Raw genomic sequence first — 21,574 nt, 5'->3', positions numbered from 1 at the left:
ACCACTCAATAAATTCATAAAACATATCACAGTTGAGGATTTAAGATTTAAGTCGGAGGTCATCCTGATGTAAAGGTGTATTTATGATTAATTCTTTATAAAAAATAATAATTCTTTAAACAAGTTTTGTTTTAAGAACAATCTTAAGAAAGAAGATAACATTCTTATGAAGTATTTTTGGAAAATATATATTTTTTAACTGTTTACTATTAAGAAAATGGCAGTCCAGAAGAATTTTATTCTTAAGAATGTTTTGTGAATCTGCCCCAGAATACCTGTTTAGGAGATTATGCTGATCACTTACATTTCTCTTTTTCTCTTTAGATACTGAGAGAGTGGAAGTGGCTGAATGGAGGGCAGGATCTGGCTTGATGTCACGGTTACCTGCCAGTCAAACGGCTCATTACCTCAAAAGCAAACAGAAATGATGCTGTACCGCCACCAACTGGAGGAAACGCGATACTGCAGGCAGTGTGTGCTGGCCAATTAACAACTGTGAAATCACACTGGATGCCTTTCTTACTTTTAATAGGGTTATAAACCCTTAAAAACAGTTTTTAAAAATGTATTTCTTAATCAAAGTTTCTTGTATCAAAATACTTGACTATTTTCCAGCCTATGCAAACGCCTCTTCACATGTGCCCATTGAATTGTGTACTGTGAATATTATTGGCTCTATGACATATTGTTTGTGCTGTTCCTCATTTGTAAGTCGCTTTGGATAAAAGTTTGTACTAAATGAGTAAATGTAAACATAAATCTGCCCTAGTTCGTCATTACCTCACTGTGACTAGATGGACTGATCACTCATGTAGGTGTCAATGATGTTTAAATATGGACGTTTGTTATTGTGTTCATGAAGATAAACTTGTCCAGATGAGTGTGTGAACTCAAGCCCTGGGTATACTTTTTTTCGTTTTTTTTTACGCGTACGCTAGTGTACGCGCACTGTCGAACGCACAGCTTTGGAAAGCATACGTCGTTCGACTTGTACGCGTACGCAGGCGTTCGACGCATGCGCAGTTTCGAGCAATCTCGCAACGAGTTGCAACCCATGTACACATCTTTGTATTCTTTCATGCTAGAGTTGTACAAATGAAGGTACTTTCTAACCCCGTCGCACACTCTTTCATCTATGTAGGCCTCCATTGTCGCTGTTTATTCTGTTTATGCAGTTTTTCTTTGACTACCTTCTGAATCGACGCCTCCAGGGCACGGTTGCCACCTTGTGGATAAACTAATTGCTGCAAAAAAAAAAAAAAAAAAAAAAATTGAATTAAATGCGCATGTGCGACCTGCGCGTACAAGTAAAAATCCGGCGGGTACTCTTCTTTCTACAAAAACGCGCGTACTCTTCTGATGACGAAATTCGCGTCACGCACTGTATGCTGACCCTCGCGTACGCGTAAAAAGTGAACGATACTTTGGGCTTTATGAAATATGCAAAGTACATCTTCAGTTGAGGAAGTTATTTTTATATGCTGACAAAAACAATTGTAATATTTTGTATTGTTTTTTATTTTAAAGTAATTGTTTTTTCATTTTTATTTGTTTATATAGTTTTTATTAATTTCAATTTTAGTTTATTTTAGTACATCAAGTTAAACTAAATGAAAATCATAAATGTAGCTGAAATAAAATGTTTATATTTTTTTATTTTATTTTATTTCAGTTAGTTTATTGTATGATTTTGGTTTTAGTTTACTATGCTAACCCTGGTGTACAGTTTTTTTTACACACACAAAAAAAATAAATAAAATAAAATGATGTATCCAAGCATTTTGTTTGTTTTTCTAGTGTAATTTAATTTTAAATATTTTTTAATACTTCTAAAAAGGATAAAAAGCAAATGAGAATTAAGTTCATTCAGTCAGTATTTCTCTTTATTGAGTTCCACAACACCAGTTTCTTCTTCTAGTCCTCTGCTTTTAACATAAATCAGTTTTTTTTTTATGGAAATAAAAACAAATACAGAGAAGGTCAATGGACCGTCCTCTAATAACTCCAGCCCACAAACATAGACAACCCACTTGTGTGATAAAATATTATGCGTTTGGCAATGAATGTTATGAAGAAACTGGACAAACGTGAGTGAGAGGGGCTTGACATTCAGAGAGTACCATTAATCCCATGAACTATGAGCACAACATACACATCAGGACTGTTCAGAAACCAAAAACAATCATCAGGATACTTAGCTAGTTCAATTTAAAAACAAAAGAAACGGTGCCACATGTGTAACATTAATAATTGCTGATATGTTGTCACATAGTGAGTTTGGATTGGTGTGGACAGAAATCATGTGACTGATGATCCTGTTTCTCATTAGTTGAGGGTCTACAGGGTTTGAGGCCAGATTAGTTAATCAGGAATTACAGGGGAAAAGTGTGTGTTTGCAGGTGCAGAAGTCGTGCTGTCAGCTCCCTGGTGTTTCTTTCCTTTCTACTGATGCCTCTCTGCTTTCGTCCGTCCGTCGTTACACCTCCAGCTCGAAGCCCATGCCCACCTTGTGTCCTCCGGCGTTGAAGTTCTTGGCGTCGATCAGAGCAGATAGAGTGAGCTTCACACCTGCAGAAGATACAAGACAATTATTATGCTTCATTGGCACTTATTAAAGATTTAAAGAGGACCAATTGTGCTTTTTACAACTCTCTTTAGTAATGTTGCTGTTTTAGCGTGAAAAAGTTCTCCAGCGGAAGTTATTCTCTGTATCAGTGTTACGGTTTATGAACTCCCTGAAACGCCTCCATTGTAGTCTTGAGTTTTCTTCCAGGAACAAACAAGTCACAATATTCCTCATTTAAATAATTAATACGCAGAATAAAGGGGCGGGACCTGGTTGAGTTAGTTAGTAGTGTGTTGAAATTGGTAAGGGGTGGGACATTTCCCAAACACACTCGAAGCACTTGACCAATCACAACACACTGCTCCAGTCGACCAATCAGAGCACATTGTGCTTTTCAGAAGGAGGGGCTTCATAGAGACAGGAACTAAACAGAGCGTTACTGACAGGCTGGGAAGAGAGGAGCTTGGAGAATGGGGAATATGGGGAAAATAATGCATGCTAACCTATTCTAGTAGAGCCCAAAAACAACATCAAGACTTTATAAAAGGGCATAATATGGCCTCTTTAATGCCTGATTTTAAATCACATAGGTGTTTGGTTACCTGGCCGGAGGCTCTGTGTGTATCCTACTCCAACCAGACTAGCGTTATTCACTTTGGCCTGAAGAGAGACACACATTGGCATCAAGCGTCAGTAATATTTGTCAGTTTTAGAAGGACAGTAACAGGATGGCGTTCTGTAGACTCACAGAGATGGAGGACTCTTTGTCTAGCTGGTATTTAGCAGCGATGCCAAAGCGTGTGTTGTTACTGCCTGCGGTCCAGGCCAGATTCACCGCCGTCTCCAACTGATCATTAACCTTCTGATAGATGGAGCCGCCGAACTCCGTACCATCATTACTGCAACATGACGCACACAGAAGAACACAATTACTTTCAGAAGACTAGTACAACGATGTACTAAACACAGAAACGTTTTTTCTTTGCATTTTTCACGTACAGACTACACCGTTGTCAAAATGATCCACGTTCACACTGATCCGCGAAAATGATTAAAAATGCTGTATTCTGCTGACAGGCCAGTAGATGGCAATGTCACTTTGCGAAGAAACGCTACACACATATGGAATGAACTTGTTATACGCATGACGTCACCGTTTGCACAAAACACTACTGTCGTGTAAATTAGCGGCCAAAATGCATAAAAACGTTTTTAGTTGAAAACGTCGTGTAAACGGCCCCTTAGTCTGGCTGCTCAAATCAGATTTCAAATTGTCTTTTGCGTCACCTTTAACACGACATGTGACAGGTCGTCATTGTAAGTGAAAACTGGTTCTCAATTGACTTACCTGGTTAAATAAAGGTTAATCTGATTTGCCTGCAATCTGAACACAGCCTATGATATTCTGAAAGGGATATAGGTGTTAACAAGATGCTAACATGATTAGCATGTTGCTATAATGATACTAACACATTTAACATGTTGCTAGCATGGTGCTAACACGTGTTGAGTTCATACTAGCATACTACTCTTACTATTTCTGTCATAGAAAAATATAAAGGTAGTACGAGTACTAAGTATGTGGTTCCGAATTCAGCAAATATTAACATGTTGTTAACATAATACTAACACAATTAGCATGCTGTTAGCATAATGCTAACAAAATTAGCATGTTGTTAGCATCATGCTAACACAATTATCATGTTGTTATCATCATGCTAACACGATTATCATGTTGTTAACATTATGCTACCATGATTAACACGATGCTAATGTTTAACATGGTTAACATGGCGTTAGCATGCTGCTAGCATATTTAATGCTTCACTAGAATATGTTAACATGTTCTTAACATGTTTTAGCACATAGCTAGGCAACGCTAACATGATTTAGTATGTTGTTAAATGATGTTAGTACATTGTGACTTGTTTTATCATGTTTTAATAATAAGGATTTTAACATGTTTTAACACTTAGCTAATCGCTATTAGCATGTATCTGGTAATTTAATGGTACTTTTAGTCATTTTGGAGCACAGTGCTAACGTGCTGAGTTCGGAACTGCATACTAGCATACTACTCTTACTATTTTTGCCATAGAAAGATATGATAAAGGTATGAGTAATAGCATGCGTTTCCGAATTAAGCACAAATTAACATGTTGTTAGCATAATGTAAACACGATTAGCATCTTGTTAGCATTATGCTAACACAAATGGCATTTTGCTAGCATGTTTTGAGCAAGATGCTAATGTTTGACATTGTGCTAACATGGTTAACATGGCGTTAGCATGATGTTAGCATGTTCTTAGCACGTTTTAGCATGTAGCTAGGCGATGTTAGCACAATTTAATATGTTGTTAACATGATGCTAGCACAGTTTGACTTGTTTTTATCATGTTTTAATAATAAGGACTTTAACATGTTTAAGCACTTCCCTAATCCCTATTAGCATGTATCTTTATGGTGTTGTCATTTTGAAGATTGACTGCCCTTGATCACTGTCTGGACATCCTGACTTCTCCTCTTTGTGTCATTTGGGTTTGGAAGGATATGAAGGTGAGTAAATAATGATATATCAGTGGTGTTTTGAATGTGAAGTGTTGGTCTAGTGTTTCCTCACACATTGGTGTGTAGCTGGAAGTCTCCCGCCTTGTAGCCCAAAGCAAAGTTGTTCTGGGCGAGTTTGGACTTGGCCGTGTCAAAGGCCATCTGATAACCGGCCAGCCATCCTTCATAACCTAGAACCGCTGCAGCATGAACCGTGGGACCAGCCAGGTCGAAATCTATATCACACCCCACGTTCATGAAATCACGCTTATATCCCGTCTTCAGCTTAGCGCTCTTCTTCCTGAAGATAGAGAAAGGATGACAGTGTTGAATGCTGGGATCAGTTTACTGAGTAATACATTTTTCACTGGATTGGAATGAATGAATTTTAACACGGGAAGTGTTGAATAAAAAAATATAAATTAATTAATCAAAGTGGTTTGCGAGAGTTCACATACCCAGTGTTGGGCACAAACGAAGTGTCCAATCCCAGCTTCAGACCTTGGGCCAGCTACACAGAAACAAGACCAAATAGTGCATTACACATCTATTTAAAATGTTTATGCATATGTTAGAAACGGTGACCTGGACTCACCTGATCTTCCAGAGTCACTTCGGTTGTCAGAATATTATCTGTATTCCACTTCTGGTTCAAACTCAAGCCCAGATCCTTCACTTTGTACTTGACCTCCAGGTTTCCAGCCGCCTTTCCGGTGTCTGTGTTACTGGAGCCGCCGGTGGAAAACTCCTGAGAAATGAAAGAAAAACAAAAGGTGAAAGGGTGCAGGGAAAGAGGAAGAACAATAGGGAGAGATGCTGAATTGTGAGAGAAAGGAAGAGGAGGGATTCATGGATAATAATATGATGTCTACCTTTATTGATGGACATTTGTAAACAGGAAGTAGTGTTAAAAAGGTGTGCATTTCACGGTTAACTTATATGGATAGACAGATAGCACTGGCAACAAGACATGAAACCTTCTCAACATTATTGAACCAATTCACATCCTCTTGTAAAACATCTCAGTCTTACCATCTGACATCAGCATCCAATAAAGAAAGCAAGAAAGACAGAAAGAAGCAGGTTAGGAAAGACACACACAGATGCAATCATTCAGATTCATGTGGAATTAAAAAATACAGGAGCCACAAACACACACACACATCTGCGAGTCTCACTGAATCAACACACTGAACGCCTGAAAGATGTTTGCTTTACAGGAAGAGGATGTTCACAAGTAAACATGAACTAAGTTTAAAGATGCGTTCACTTCAGAATTCAAATTTCCTGATAATATTCTCACCCCCATGTCATCCAAGATGTTTTTGTCTTTCTTTCTTCAGTTGGAAAGAAATTAAGGTTTTTGAGGAAAACATTCCAGGATTTTTCTCCTTATAGTGGACTTCACTGGGGTTCAACGGGTTGAAGGTCCAAATGTCAGTTTCAGTGCAGCTTCAAAGAGCTCTACATGATCCCAGACGAGGAATAAGAGTCTTATCTAGAGAAACCATCGGCCATTTTCTAAAAAAAATAAAAATGATATACTTTTTAACCACAAATGCTCGTCTTGCACTGCTCTCCCTGACAGCAACATAGTGTCGGCCCAGATGTGGACTACATGCGGACCAGATGTGGGCCGGATCTGGGCCACACTATGTTGCTGTCTGGGCTGTGATGCGCCACGCATTACGTAATCACGTTGGAAAGGTCACGTTGAAAAGGTCATTTTCTCCTCCAACTTTAAAATCGTCCATCATTGTTGTTTTACCTTTTTTTGTAAAGGACGTTTGACTTAGTCTTTGCACGTTCGCTTTGTAGACACTGGATCGGTACTTCAGCCTACGTCACACGTGACCTTTCCAACGTGATTATGTAATGCGTAGCGCATCACAGAGCAGGGCAAGACGAGCATTTGTGGTTAAAAAGTATATAATTTTTCATTTTGTTTAGAAAATGGCTGATTGTTTCTCTAGATAAGACTCTTATTCCTCGTCTGGGATCATGTAGAGCTCTTTGAAGCTGCACTGAAACTGTAATTTTGACCTTCAACCCGTTGAACCCCAGTGAAAAATCCTCGAATGTTAGTTTCTCAAAAACCTTAATTTCTTTTCGACTGAAGAAAGAAAGACATGAACATCTTGGATGACATGAGGGTGAGTAAATTATCAGGAAATTTTAATTCTGAAGTGATCTAGTGAACAAGATTGACAAGGAAAATAACTTTTACATAAAAGCACACAGTGAAGATATCAGATGGCAAAGCCATGATACTTTGACATACACCATGATACCGAGTGATCATCATTCATGAACCATGAGTACTTGTGTGTATTTAGTTTGTTAGTGAAGAAACAGAGAGAAAAACAGCAACTCACAACTCCACTCTGAGACTTGGTCTTCAGGTCCAGCTTAACCACTCCAAAGGCTGAAACAGAGAGAGAGAAAATAAGCCAAAAGTTTTGTCTCTTTTAATTAAAAAGTGATTCTGTGAAACATCCACATCATACACTACCATTCAAAGGTTTAGAGTTGGTAAGATTTATTAATGTTTTTGAAAGAAGTCTCTTCTGCTCACCAAGGCTGCATTTATTTGATCAAAAATACAGTAAAATTGTGAAATATTATTACAATTTTAATTAGCTGTTTTCTATGTGAATATATAGTAAAATGTAATTTATATCCAGTGATCAAAGCTGAATTTTCAGCATCATTACTCCAGTCTTCAGTGTCACATGATCCTTCAGAAATCATTCTAATATGATGATTTGCTGCTCAAGAAACATTTATGATTATTATCAATGTTGAAAACAGTCATATTTTTGTGGAAACTGTGATACATTTTATTTTTCATGATTCTTTGATAAATATAAAGTCCAAAAGAAGAGCATTTATTTGAAATAGAATCTTTACTGTCACTTTTGATCAATTTAATGTGTCCTTGATGAATAAAAGTATTATGTTCTTTCAAAAACAAATCTTACTGACTTCTCACAATCTTAAAATGTTAAATGTACTTATGTGACTATGTACAATACCTCTTGTTCTTTTGGCATTGAATAAAAAACATCTAAGTCAACTAAGTGCATTAAGTTAATCATCTTAAAATGATCAAATATAATCCTGGCTGATCTATAATATCATGACTGATGTTTTTGAGCAACATATACAATCTAATCTATATGCTCAAATGTATAGACATCAGTATTTGAACTAATTCTACAGACTGCATGATAAAGATCCTTTTAAAACATCCTCATGTATGTGGATGTCAAGTTGGAAGGAAAACAAGTTGGTCAATTCCTTCTAGAGCTCTTTCCTGTCGTTTAACCCTTGACATGAACCCACTATCCATCTGTCAGAAGGTCAGTATTGATTCTGTTGTGTTAATATCATGTTACAATGAGCAGCTGCAAAAGTCTAACTGCATTAATACTCAATAGGTTTGTGTTCCAAACTATCCTTTGTGTTTGTCACTCACTCACCATATCCTTTGCTGAAGATATCTTTGGAAGATTTGCCGAGGTCAGCGTATGCAGGAGGGACGGCCATGTTTGCTGGACAGAAAGAGACAAGAAGACACTTTAGACCGAGTTTTTAGAGTGGCTTGGAGCTCATCAGCCGTGTGACATTGTGCACGTAAGTTGTGCAACATGTTTACAACAGTCTACAAATACCAGCAGCACACGCCTCCTAACAGTTGAGTCTCCTACACGCGGCTGGAGCAGTCACAGCGCTGGAAGCAGCATGCTAGTACAGGTGTTGTGCAACGTTTGCTCTTACCATTTTCAGCACTGCTGTGAGAAGCATCAGCTGCTGATGTCACATGTTAACACACACTTACACTAAAGGATGCATGAGCAGCGTAAGACTACCGTCAACTACAGCAGTGTGTTTCTATGCTCACACACACAAGGAAAGTTCTGGATTCACTACAAGTTCCACAGTATATCGTCTATTACCACAGAAAATCATTTAAAAAACATGTTTACAGCGGTGCACGTACAACTGAAGTGGGTTTAAAGCAAAAATGCACAGCTTGTATTTTTGATACTTGTACTGATTCTTTTGCACAAAATTCCTGTGAGCGAAGAGCTCTGGTGTCCTTGTGCAGTGTGCAAAATTACCATGTTTACCAGCTTTTGGAGGTCATGAGAGGATTTGGAAAGAAATTCCTGACATAGACAAGGTTAGTAAAGTGATTTCTATCACACTATAATCATGTTAACATGTACAAAGTGTTGTGGCTATACAGTATTTTGCCCCATAGACTTGCATTGTAAGTACATGACTGTAAACGTGATTTTGTTGTATTTACATCATAATTGATGAGTCATCTATCTATCTATCTATCTATCTATCTATCTATCTATCTATCTATCTATCTATCTGTCTGTCTGTCTGTCTATCTATCTATCTATCTATCTATCTACCTGTCTGTCTACCTACCGGTCTATCTATCTACCTGTCTGTCATTCTACCTACCTGTCTGTCTGTCTATCTATCTGTCTGTCTATTTACGTGTCTGTCTATCTTCCTGTCTGTCTGTCTACCTGTCTGTCTGTCTACCTGTCTGTCTACCTACCTGTCTGTCTGTCTATCCACCTGTCTGTCTTTCTATCTACCTGTCTGTCTACCTGTCTGTCTGTCTACCTACCTGTCTATCTATCTGTCTGTCTACCTACTTGTCTGTCTGTCTATCCACCTGTCTGTCTATCTATCTACGTGTCTGTCTATCTTCCTGTCTGTCTGTCTACCTACCTGTCTGTCTATCCACCTGTCTGTCTTTCTATCTACCTGTCTGTCTACCTGTCTACCTACCTGTCTATCTATCTGTCTGTCTATCTACCTGTCTGTCTACCTACTTGTCTGTCTGTCTATCCACCTGTCTGTCTTTCTATCTACCTGTCTGTCTGTCTACCTACCTGTCTATCTATCTGTCTGTCTACCTACTTGTCTGTCTGTCTATCCACCTGTCTGTCTTTCTATCTACCTGTCTGTCTGTCTACCTACCTGTCTGTCTGTCTGTCTACCTACTTGTCTGTCTATCTTTCTATCTATCTGTCTGTCTACCTACCTGTCTATCTATCTGTCTGTCTATCTACTTGTCTGTCTGTCTATCTACCTGTCTGTCTTTCAATCTACCTGTCTGCCTGTCTATCTACCTGTCTGTCTACCTACCTGTCTATCTACCTGTCTGTCTGTCTGTTTATCTACCTGTCTATCTATCTGTCTGTCTATCTATCTGTCTGTTTATCTACCTGTCTATCTATCTGTCTGTCTATCTACCTGTCTGTCTGTCTATCTATCTGTTCGTCTATCTACCTGTCTGTCTATCTACCTACCTACCAGTCTGTCTATCTACCTGTCTGTCTACCTACCTGTCTGTCTGTCTACCTACCTGTCTATCTATCTATCTGTCTGTCTGTCTGTCTATCTATCTACCTACCTACCAGTCTGTCTATCTACCTGTCTGTCTGTCTATCTATCTGTCCGTCTATCTACCTGTCTGTCTATCTACCTACCTACCTGTCTATCTACCTACCTACCTGTCTGTCTATCTACATACCTGTCTATCCATCTTTCTACCTGTCTGTCTGTCATTCTACCTGTCTATCTATCTACCTGCCTGTCTATCTGTCATTCTACCTGTCTATCTATCTACCTGCCTGTCTATCAATCTGACAATCTATCTGTCTGTCTGTCTATCTACCTACCTGTCTTTCTATCCACCTGTCTCTCTATCTATCCATCTATCTATCTGGGGGCCCGTCCTCTCTATCGTCACTCACCGCATGTCTTTGGCTTGCAGTGATGGCAGGTCTCACTGCTTCCTTTCTGCTGATGTCCTTTCTCAGACATGATCTGGGATCAGAGATCACAATCAAGCACACACCATAAACCACGGCACACTGACTCCCTACATAACAGAATGAGGGTCAGTGAGATCAGACAGAGGGGGACACCATGGCAACCTGCGGTGACATCTGCCCTTGGGAAAGGGGCAGATCGCAGGTGACGGGAATCACGGGACCCTGAGGCAGCATCTTTACAAAGCGTGTCCCCCTCCCCCAGATCCCCAGACACACACTCTAAAAATAGACTCAACTGACACCACTGCTTCATGTGACGCGAGGCGTTATGAAATGGGAAATATTTTACTTTGACACCAGGATGCATCGTCAGTTCTTTCTTAAGAAACAACAAATTGGACTTTTATCAGATCTGTTTAAAATAATGCATGCATGAGATGACGACTCTTATCAGTGTTCGAAAAAAGCCATTTTATTCTAGATCTCATGGGGGTCGCCATGTTGAGATCACATGACCAGCCGAATACTAACTGCTGCATGTGGTTTCATCCATGCTGATTGGACCACTGCTGTATCAAAAAACAAACAAGAAATTAGAGCAGCTTTAAAGGCCTATTTAAAATCCACCTGCTGTACCTGCTATTCATCATTTACTAACACATCTCGCACAGTCTCAGCCTGGTGCCAGACAGTCATCAATCAAGAACAAATCCACTGAACATCCTCAGCCAGAGGCCATTAGAGTGAGTGCAGCTCATGGGAAAAACACACAATCACAATGACAATCTGGAGCAAAAGGGCGAGAGGCAGTAAAGCCGCGGTCACACTAGACTTTGAGCATGCAAAATGTCTTCGGACACTGCAATGGACGTAATATGACTTCACACTCTGTAGCGTCTTTTTTATAAACATGAATTCAACATATTACAAATAGTATTTACATGTAAAAATATACAATTTACTAGTTTTTACTGCAAAAATATTATTTTTTCGCATGCATGTGAATGGAAGTCAATGGAACTAAAAGTGTAGTGCGATCTAAATGGTGACAGAATTTTCATTTTTGGGTGAACTATCCCTTTAAGTGTGCTGTGTTAAGAGCTTAACTTTATAATGCAATCATATTCTGGCTATAATGTGTATTTAAAGGGATAGTTCACCCCAAAAATGAAAATTCTGTCATCATTTACTCACCCTCAAGTTGTTCCAAACCTGTATAATTTTCTTTGTTCTGTTGAACACAAAGGAAGATATTTTGAAGAATGTGTTAAACTGAACAGTTTTGGGGCACCATTGACTTCCATAGTAGTTTTTTTCCTACTATGGAAGTCAATGGTGCCCCAAAGTGGCCTGGTTACAAAACAAAGTTTTATTAAGTGTTAACAATGAGATCATGTGGTTTTTATAATCAATGAACACTGTTTTTGTCATTTTTTACAAGATGGACAAAATTTGTCACCAAAAAAGTCATTTAGTTTAACCAAAATTTTGGTTATACCGAATGACAATATTTTCAAACAATGCTAACAGGCTGATATCTAGCTAGCTAGCAAAAGGACAATCAAACATTTTATATTTAGTACAAGTTTTTAAAATATTACAACATTTTCCATGTTTTATAGCGGTTGTACCGAATGAAAAAACATGACATTTTCAAATAGTTAAAAGAGAGTTAGTTACTTTGATTCATAACCATGTGGTCCTTTGCAGGTGTCTGAATGATGTCACATCCTGTCACATGATATTGACCACATGACTTGATCCAAAATGGTCCCTTTATATTGGTTATTCCAAATGACATCAATGAAATTCATTTTTCCAGACATTCTTTCTCAATACAAAGCAACGACTTCTACACACTGATATATGATGTTATAAAATCATGCCAGAATAAAAAATATATACATTTATTACATTTTAAGATATTTTAATCACAAATTAAATGGCTGTATCGGCCTTTGGACGGTTAAACCGAATGACCTTTTGATGCTTCAAAATCTTTCAAATACATTTATATGTCAAAAAATATAATTGGATTCAATAAAAGAGATCTAGTTGTACTACCATACATACTTTGGATGTCATATCTTTGCTTTTTATTATTATTAAGGCCTCTGGACAAAAAAAAAAAAACGACCCGTCACGCCATTGACCCCTAAATATCTGTAAAAATATCATCTGTACACTAGACACCTTCCCTATAATTCTGTAACAAACCACTCAAACACACATGCATACACACCATTATACTACTCTTTATGAAAGCTACGCATAAAGAACATAAAGCTGCTACGGTTTCATTTGAGCAGCTTTAAACCCCATTCTGTAATGTTTACATTCAGTTTTGTTTTTTTACTCACACCAAAGAAGAAACTAATTAATGCTTCAGTGAGCTACTGTGATTTCTATATGTCATAATGACCTTTTAATGCCCTAAACATAGCTTTTAGCCCAACATAATAATATCTTAATTTTTTATATTATTTAATTAGAATCGTTAAGATGTTAACAACTCCTAAATAACAAAAATAACTTGTTTATAATGTAGAGGAAAACAATGACAGAGGCAGAGGACAATCACAATGAGTTCAATGTGTGCCAAACATCACACACACATTTACACACATGGACGTTCTGAGGCTGTTTTAGTGGATTTGATCATGTTTTTGATTCCCAGTATCGTCCCAGCACACACCAAACACACAAAGAAAGAAAGTCGCTCTCAAGGCTGCATAACCACCGCGCATGACTGACGCGACACACGCACGCACAACGCCCAGATAACGAATAACGGGAGCAGCTTGACATCTTAAAGATCAATGATCAGCATCAATTACAGTGTTTGCTGCTTCAGCGCGCGGGTTTATTTTTTAATTTCTGAATGTTACATCAAAGGTCGCGCGCGCGTAACACAGTCCGTTATTCAGATAATGAATCCACAGAGATTAGGCGCGTAATAGTCTAGTATGGGAACGCATGTTTTAGGAATAAAATGTAAATGTGTGTAACACAGCGATTTTATAATCATCAGTATTATGGAGTTATGACGCCTCTGCGGCCCTGAATCAACTGTCTTATGCGCGTGTGTGTACAAAATAACAACAGCGCTCATTATTTCTCGGAAGAATGCAAAGGAGTCTTTGAACACTTGTGTTTTTCTGTTTCAGTGCAGCATGCTTTGAGAGCAAATTAATAAAAGCCTACCGTGTTTTGCCGTGTCGATGTGCCTGACGGTGTTTCTGCACTCACTGTACAGCGCGAGAGGGCACACTGAAGGAGAACGCAGCGGAGGCGCGTGAACCGCGCATGCGCAGTGTTTTCCTCTCTCCCTAGATCATGTAAATGTATATGATATTTAACTTTATTTCGCCACTCTTATTTCTCTAGGAAAACATATTATTGTTTCCCCCAGAATTTTGCACCCTGACCTTTCTCTCTGAATGAATTAGTGCACTTTAGACAGCCGGACGGATCGATAGACAGTCCTTTAGAATCGGGTCCACATTTAATTTCTCGGATGCTGAAAATATGGGGACCATAAGCATAAATCTAAAACATAGTTATTGACGGTCAACAGCAGTATGAAACTGATAAAAATAACTAATAATCTTGTTCGCGTATTTATTAATATTTTGTTGCACAATGTCTTGCAGTAAAAGCTTACGTTACAAAACCGCTACTGTCTCTTTAAGACGTTGCCATGGTGAAGCTTTGCGCTTGTTGTTAATGCGTCATCAGTCTGCGTGTAACCGAAAAATAGATCTAATACCGCGCTGTTTCTGCACAATTATCAAATAACTGACTGTTTTTATTAAAGGTAAGTTTCTTCAGGAACTCGATTTCATGATATATAATACTGTTAATGTTCATACACAGATTAATATGGCGACTGAATCGAGTATTATGTGTATCAGCTAACGGTAAGAGTTCCTGCAGGACAACAATCTGTGATCAAATATGTAAAAATGCAATTTGCACATTATCATATAAATTAATCCTGCTTGCTATAAGCTGTTATGAATGAATACATGTTTATTTTGGTGTGGTAATCTCCTGTTGACCTGCTGCTCATTAGATAAGAGCATTATTAAGAGCATTCAGGTATTAATATAAAATAATTAATGTATAAATATATAATAAATGGAATCTATATAATAAGATAGTAATTTATATAATTTATTTTAAATAAAAGATCAATTATAAACTCTTTATTTATACAAACTGCATTATGACCCTTTCAGAAAATAAGTATACTTCAAGTTCATTTTATTAAGTAAAGTTCAAGTATATTTTTAAGTATACTTTATGTAGTAAGTATACTAATATCAATGTACTAGTAGTATACTTGTAAGTGTACTATTTCAAAACGAATACTTGGGGCTAAACTGGCCCACTTTTTAGTGTACTACAGTAGTAAAGTTGTAAACAGTAGTAAACTTTGAGTATACACTAGTATACTCAAACTACATTTTTCATTTGTGCTGAAACTATAGCCTACTACAAGTGAACTTATAAGTATACTGATAGTTAAATACTTGTAGCACATTTTTGTAGTATATAAAAGTACACTTTGAAGTATACTCTCAGTAAACTAGTAGTTTAGTAGTTTTATACTGCAAGTATACTTGTATGTTTTCTTTAAGTGAACTTAATATATTTATAGTTTACTAGTTTATTTTTCACTCTATGGAAAAATAAAATAAAATAAAAGATGACAAATTATAAACTTTCAAAAAAATAAGTATACTTCAAGTTAGTTTTTATTAAGTACACTTAAGTAATGTTCAAGTATATTTTTAAGTATTCTTTGCATGCAGTAGTAAATATACTAATATAAATGTACTAGTAGTATGCTTGTAAGTGTACTATTTTAATACTACTTGGTACTAAACTGGCCCACTTTTTAGTGTACTACAGTAGTAAAGAAGTAAACATTAGTAAACTTGGAGTATACACTAGTTTACAACTACATTTTTCATTTGCACTAAAACTATACTACAAGTGAACGTATAGGTATGATAGTTTACTAGTTAAATACTTGTAGGACATTTTTTACTATATAAAAGTACACTTTGAAGTCTACTCCCAGTAAACTACTAGTTTAGTAGTTTTATACTGCAAGTATACTTGAAATTTGAACTTAACACCATATATATAGTTTACTATTTATATATTATTTTTGCAATTCAAGTACTTCTATGTTCCTATTTAGGTATTCATTTTTATACTTGAAACACACCTTTAACTGTACCTAAGTAAATTCATATGCACACTACCAGTGGACTACACAAAAATTCACATACTCAGAATTAGGAACATATCTGTTTTCTTTATAAATCAACATTTTCAAACAAATCTGTTGTACTGGATGCCAAAATAAACAAACAAAAAAATATTTAACAGGCTACTCAATCAAAAGAGTAAACACAACTGAAAGCCAAGTATACTTAGAGTGCTTAATTATAGCCTACTTCTAAGTATATCTCTGTCAAATGATTGAGTACAAGTACTGGCCAAATATACTTACACTTTCTGTCAGAATAAGTCTTATTTTTAGTTTAAAAGAAGTATACTAATAGGACACTTGAATAAACTTCTTCTTTATAAGGGGAAACGAGTTTGTATTCCAGTTTTATTTGTTGGCATATACTTGTTTTCACACATTTGATGAATAATAAGTCTTGTCATAAATTCCCCTGTAGCCGCAGCAGTATGTGTGAAGGACCGTCAGCGATCTCTGGTCCCATTCCTCCAGACCCCACGCTGTTTCCAGAATATTACAAACGCCCATCCTCTGGTAAGACTGAGCCTGTGACGTTCACTCTGCTCTGCATGTGCGATGGTTCATTTGATCTCTCTGTTGTCCTGATGAAGCTCGTGGTCGGCTCGAGGGAAACGTTCAGAATGGCTCGTCTCCTCTTCTGAAGGGCCCGTTGGCTCCGGACCCTGCGCTCTACCCTGGGTGCTACAGCGCCCGCTCCAGCCCTCGACCCCGCATCGGTGCCAACGCTGTTCACATCCTAGAGAGAGGACAGAGGGGGGTTGTGGGAAACCTGCTGAGGCTGGAGGGAGTGGCGCTGAACCCCAGTCCAGCCAAACCTAGTAAGATCAGAATATATGTTGTTGACATCAGGAAAGTAAATGAATTTTTGCTGCCACCCTAAAATTGAGTTAATGTTTGAATGTTGAATTTCTAGAAAGCTAATGATTTATTATACATTTAAATTCAAAAGTTTGGCAAAATTAAGGTTCTCTTCTGCTCACCAAGGATGCATTTATTTGATCAAAAATACAGTAAAAACAGTGAATGTTGCTCATTCTTTTAGTCTGCCTTCTCCTCTTAGTTATTTCAATCTCCTCCATGTTGTTCTTTGACAGAGCCTGCCATACGGGACTTCGGTAAAGAAAATGTGCGCAAGCTCCGTGAAGTCCAAAAGCGGTTTCGGGAGCTGGAGGCGCAGAGAGAACATGCCAAACCTGTGCCGGTTAAAGCACTCTGGATCTCTCCAAAATATCAGGACGTCCCCTCCAGGGTAATGGCCCAGTTACAGGTGAGCGAGTTGAAAATCACATTTTCACTTTCTTCCCCTGGTAATTTCAAAGTGCAGTAGTAGCAGTGAGGTATTTTTCATTAGTGCTGCAGAGAAACAAAACATCTGCAGACTCTAAACATGGAATACCTAATTTATTTTTTTGCAATTTTCTTCCTTATACAGTATTATAGATATCTACTGTAGAGTATTCTTATTGTTAACTAAAACTAAAACTATTACAAATTGTTTTTGTTCATTGAAATGAAGCTGAAATAAAACTTACATGATGAAAAACTTACGCTTGAAGGATTCGTTCACTTCAGAATGAAAATCTCCTGATAATTTACTCACCCCCATGTCATCCAAGATGTTTATGTCTTTCTTTCTTCAGTCGGAAAGAAATTAAGGTTTTTGAGGAAAACATTCCAGGATTTTTCTCCATATAGTGGACTTCACTGGGGTTCAACGGGTTGAAGGTCCAAATGTCAGTTTCAGTGCAGCTTCAAAGAGCTCTACATGATCCCAGACGAGGAATAAGAGTCTTATCTAGAGAAACCATTGGCCATTTTCTAAAAAAAAAAAGAGTCTTGCACTAGTTTACATAATCACGTTGGAAAGGTCACACGTGACGTAGGCAGAAGTACCGATCCAATGCTTACAAAGCGAACGTGCAAAGACTAAGTCCAACGTCCTTACAAAAAAAGGTAAAACAACGATGATGGACGATTTTGAAGTTGGAGGAGAAAATGAGATGGAGTTTTTCGCCCCACCCGAAGTACTTCCGCCTACATCACGTGACCTTTCCAACATGATTATGTAATGCGTGGAGCATCACAGAGCAGTGCAAGATGAGCATTTGTGGTTAAAAAGTATATACATTTTCATTTTGTTTAGAAAATGGCCGATGGTTTCTCTAGATAAGACCCTTATTCCTCGTCTGGGATCATGTAGAGCTCTTTGAAGCTGCACTGAAACTGACATTTGGACCTTCAACCCGTTAAACCCCAGTGAAGTCCACTATATGGAGAAAAATCCTGGAATGTTTTCCTCAAAAACCTTCATTTCTTTCCAACTGAAGAAAGAAAGACATAAACATCTTGGATGACATGGGGGTGAGAATATTATCAGGAAATTTGAATTCTGAAGTGAACTGATCCTTTAAGAAACTCAAGAAATGTTGCCCTGACAACTAACTGAAATAAAATAAGTTTAAGCTGAAGTACTGAAATTACTAAAACAAAAACTGAAATAAAAAATCAATTAAACTTGAATTTAAAAAAAACACAAAAGGACATAAGAACATTACTTAAATTTAAAATGAAAAAATAATAATAAAAGCTAATTCAGAATATTAATAAGATAGTATAATAGTATATAAATGATATTTAAAACTGTATATTTGTAATAAATGTCTTCACTATAATTTCATAAAGGAAACTCTTTTAGTACTCCATTGCTAAAACTGTAAATAAAGCGACTGTGATTGTGACAATTTTGCCACTTTTACACCTCATAAAGTGTTTCTGGCCCTGTTCACACTTGACTATTAACATCAATTTTGTCTGATTTGTTTGATGCTACGATGCAAAATACACATGCAATCAGGGTCCAAAACGCTTTGAGATTGTCAGACACATTTGAAAACTATTTGTGCTCGTAATACAAGCACTAATCCACCCTAGACAACAGTGAAGGGCTGCCTGTGTACCTGTCAGTCAACAGTTGCACTAAAACAGGGTTTTAAAGCTGCGTCTCTGTGTCTGTGCAGGAGATGAGCCCCTCGAAGAAAGCTGAATGTCAGAACTTCCTGAAGGCTCATTCGCAGTGTGGCGCTGGAGGTCGACCGCCGCTCCGCCGCTCAGAGAGCGGACCGTCACCGTCATCCACAGCTGCTGCAGGAGACTCCAACACTGAAGTACATACTCAGATCAGCCTCAGACATAAAACACACTGTATTAGTCCTCTACTGTATGACGTGAGAGTTTGTAATATGTTTGGAGCAGTTGTGGCCTAATGGTTAGAGAGTCTCACAGGTTCGAGTCTCAATACCGGCAGGAAATGAGTATGGGTTACCATACTCAGGCCTTCACGTCACTTCACTTCTCTCTCATTGTGGCGTGTTTATGTGTGTGTAGATGCATGTGAGAGGACACACGGTAGACTTTGTGAGTCATAACGCTCGTGCTGCGAGGAAGACGAACCTGAGGAGATCTCAGTCCTTACAGAACCTCAGAGATAAAACCCCACCCAGCGCCATCAAGGGCAAAGTGCCAGAATAGTGAGTCGCTGATTTACACTACCATACCGTACCTAATGCATAGTTTTGAGTTGAACATTGACCGGATTCTCTCATTTTGTTTGTTAGTCTGGAGCAGAGGAAGGTGCAGTGGAAAAAAGAAGAGGAGGAGAGGAGGAGAAACACTCCTGATCCCTCCATTCCTGCCGGACACACGCAGATGTCTGAAAGAGAGAGGCAGGAGACCCTGCAGTCCCTCAAAGAAAGTACGTCTTCATCAGCAGCGTCTGTTTCACCTTTAGTTTGTCATTATTTCTGATGTGTGTGTGTGTGTGTGTGTAGCTCACAGGTCTCTGGTCAGTGAGCTGCTGTCTCTCCCGGTGAAAGCCGACACTCTGAGCCTTCGCTCTCGACGCGCCGGACTCGATCAGCGGCTCTCGGAGGTCGAGGAGGCCATCAAAATCTTCTCACGTGACAAAGTCTATGTGAAAGTCGACTCTTGAACACTCGCATCAGGCTGTTTCTGCTATGTTTGTGTATTTATTAGTGAGCAGTAGTTCTTCCGTTTCCTGAGAATGCTTGACACAAAGATTTGTGACTAAATATTACGCATATTAGTGGGAGAAATCATTGATTTCTTTTTTTGCTATTACATTGTTCTGCATTCATGCTTTAGTAAATAATACTTATGAGATTAAAAAGTCGTAATTATGAGATAAAACGTTGAAATTATGAGAGTACAGTAGAAATTACGAGATGTTAAAAAAATCTAAACTTTGAGATTAAAAAGTAAATTGACTTTTGGCATTTTAATATATCATAATATAATGTTATTAATATATCATTATTTAGATTTTTTTAAAATCTCATAATTATGACTTTACGGAATAATTGTGATTTTTTTAAATCACATAATTTTGACTGAATTAGTTAATATATCACAATTTTGACTTTTTATCTCATAATTTTGACTTTATTTCATAATTATGAGTTATAATTTTGACTTTTTATCTTATAATTTTGACTTTTTATTTCATAATTATGAGTTAATATATCATAATTTTGACTTTTTATCTCATAATTATGACTGTAATATGATTTTTAATCTCATAATTTTGACTATGAGTTAATATATCATAATTGTGACCTTTTTATCTCATAATTATGACTTTATGTAATAATTATGAGTTACTATATCATAATTTCTACTTTTTATCTTATAATTTTTACTTTTTATTTCATAATTTTGACTTTTTATTTTATAATTTTTACTTTATTTCATAATTATGAGTTACTATATCATAATTTTGACTTTTTATCTTATAATTTTGACTTTATTTCATAATTATGAGTTAATATACCATAATTTTGACTATTTATCTTATAATTTTGACTTTATTTTATAATTATGAGTTAATATATCATAATTTTAACTTTTTATCTTATAACTTTGACTTTATTTCATAATTATGAGTTAATATACCATAATTTTGACTTTTTATCTTATAATTTTGACTATGTAATAATTATGACTTTAATCTCATAATTTTTACTGTTTATCTCATAATTACAATTTAGCATGTCAGAATTTTGACCTCTTATGTAATAATTGACATTTTATGTCATAATTCTCATTTACTAAAGCATGATTCATTGAAAAATTGGTTTCCGTAGTATTCTGTGGATTTGATAGTTCAGAATTGTTTGTAAATGAGGGAATTTTACTTTTAGACTGTAATAAAAGTATTTCCGCTGCCATGTACAGTAACAGTTGTTGAATGTCTACTATGGCGAGGTGCTGATCTTCAAATGAGTCATAATGCTGTTAGTGTGGTATTAGCAAATCTTTCTTTTCAATAGTTTTGATGCATCATTGAAATG

The 21,574-nt window shown here is 37.1% G+C and overlaps 3 protein-coding genes across 6 annotated transcripts in view; 2 read left to right on the top strand and 1 right to left on the bottom strand.

Annotated features, from left to right (window-relative positions):
- Nucleotides 1-1,779, top strand: part of ikbkb (inhibitor of nuclear factor kappa B kinase subunit beta) — a 32,793-nt gene extending 31,014 nt beyond the window's left edge. The window contains exon 22 of the mRNA XM_051903685.1: nucleotides 325-1,779. Within this exon, the coding sequence (XP_051759645.1) occupies nucleotides 325-372 (48 nt within the window). The 3' untranslated portion in view covers nucleotides 373-1,779. The remainder of the gene's footprint in view (nucleotides 1-324) is intronic.
- Nucleotides 1,780-1,861: 82 nt separating this feature from the next.
- Nucleotides 1,862-14,199, bottom strand: vdac3 (voltage-dependent anion channel 3). Of its 2 annotated transcripts, XM_051903690.1 has the most exons (11): nucleotides 14,129-14,164; nucleotides 12,119-12,155; nucleotides 10,904-10,976; nucleotides 8,597-8,668; nucleotides 7,490-7,539; nucleotides 5,710-5,862; nucleotides 5,573-5,625; nucleotides 5,188-5,415; nucleotides 3,315-3,465; nucleotides 3,169-3,226; nucleotides 1,862-2,568 (listed from the first exon to the last, which is right to left on the bottom strand). In XM_051903690.1, the coding sequence occupies exons 3-11, from the start codon at nucleotides 10,971-10,973 to the stop codon at nucleotides 2,477-2,479; spliced, it is 927 nt and encodes a 308-aa protein (XP_051759650.1). In that variant the 5' UTR covers nucleotides 10,974-10,976; nucleotides 12,119-12,155; nucleotides 14,129-14,164; the 3' UTR covers nucleotides 1,862-2,476. The 2 variants fall into 2 exon arrangements, with proteins under 2 accessions (XP_051759650.1, XP_051759649.1); XM_051903689.1 differs by lacking the exon at nucleotides 12,119-12,155 and having other exon boundaries at nucleotides 14,129-14,199.
- Nucleotides 14,117-20,636, top strand: enkd1 (enkurin domain containing 1). Of its 3 annotated transcripts, none has more exons than XM_051903688.1 (8): nucleotides 14,117-14,262; nucleotides 16,627-16,721; nucleotides 16,799-17,026; nucleotides 17,303-17,475; nucleotides 19,226-19,372; nucleotides 19,593-19,735; nucleotides 19,823-19,959; nucleotides 20,036-20,636. In XM_051903688.1, the coding sequence occupies exons 2-8, from the start codon at nucleotides 16,637-16,639 to the stop codon at nucleotides 20,194-20,196; spliced, it is 1,074 nt and encodes a 357-aa protein (XP_051759648.1). In that variant the 5' UTR covers nucleotides 14,117-14,262; nucleotides 16,627-16,636; the 3' UTR covers nucleotides 20,197-20,636. The 3 variants fall into 3 exon arrangements, with proteins under 3 accessions (XP_051759648.1, XP_051759647.1, XP_051759646.1); XM_051903687.1 differs by lacking the exon at nucleotides 14,117-14,262 and adding an exon at nucleotides 14,279-14,741 and having other exon boundaries at nucleotides 20,036-20,635; XM_051903686.1 differs by lacking the exon at nucleotides 14,117-14,262 and having other exon boundaries at nucleotides 14,773-16,721.
- Nucleotides 20,637-21,574: the final 938 nt, after the last annotated feature.

The sequence above is a fragment of the Ctenopharyngodon idella genome, chromosome 8 (genome assembly GCF_019924925.1).
Source record: "Ctenopharyngodon idella isolate HZGC_01 chromosome 8, HZGC01, whole genome shotgun sequence".
Taxonomy (NCBI): Eukaryota; Metazoa; Chordata; class Actinopteri; order Cypriniformes; family Xenocyprididae; genus Ctenopharyngodon; species Ctenopharyngodon idella.
The sequence above is the reverse complement of the archived record's forward strand: the minus strand, read 5'-3'. Positions and strand labels throughout refer to the sequence as shown.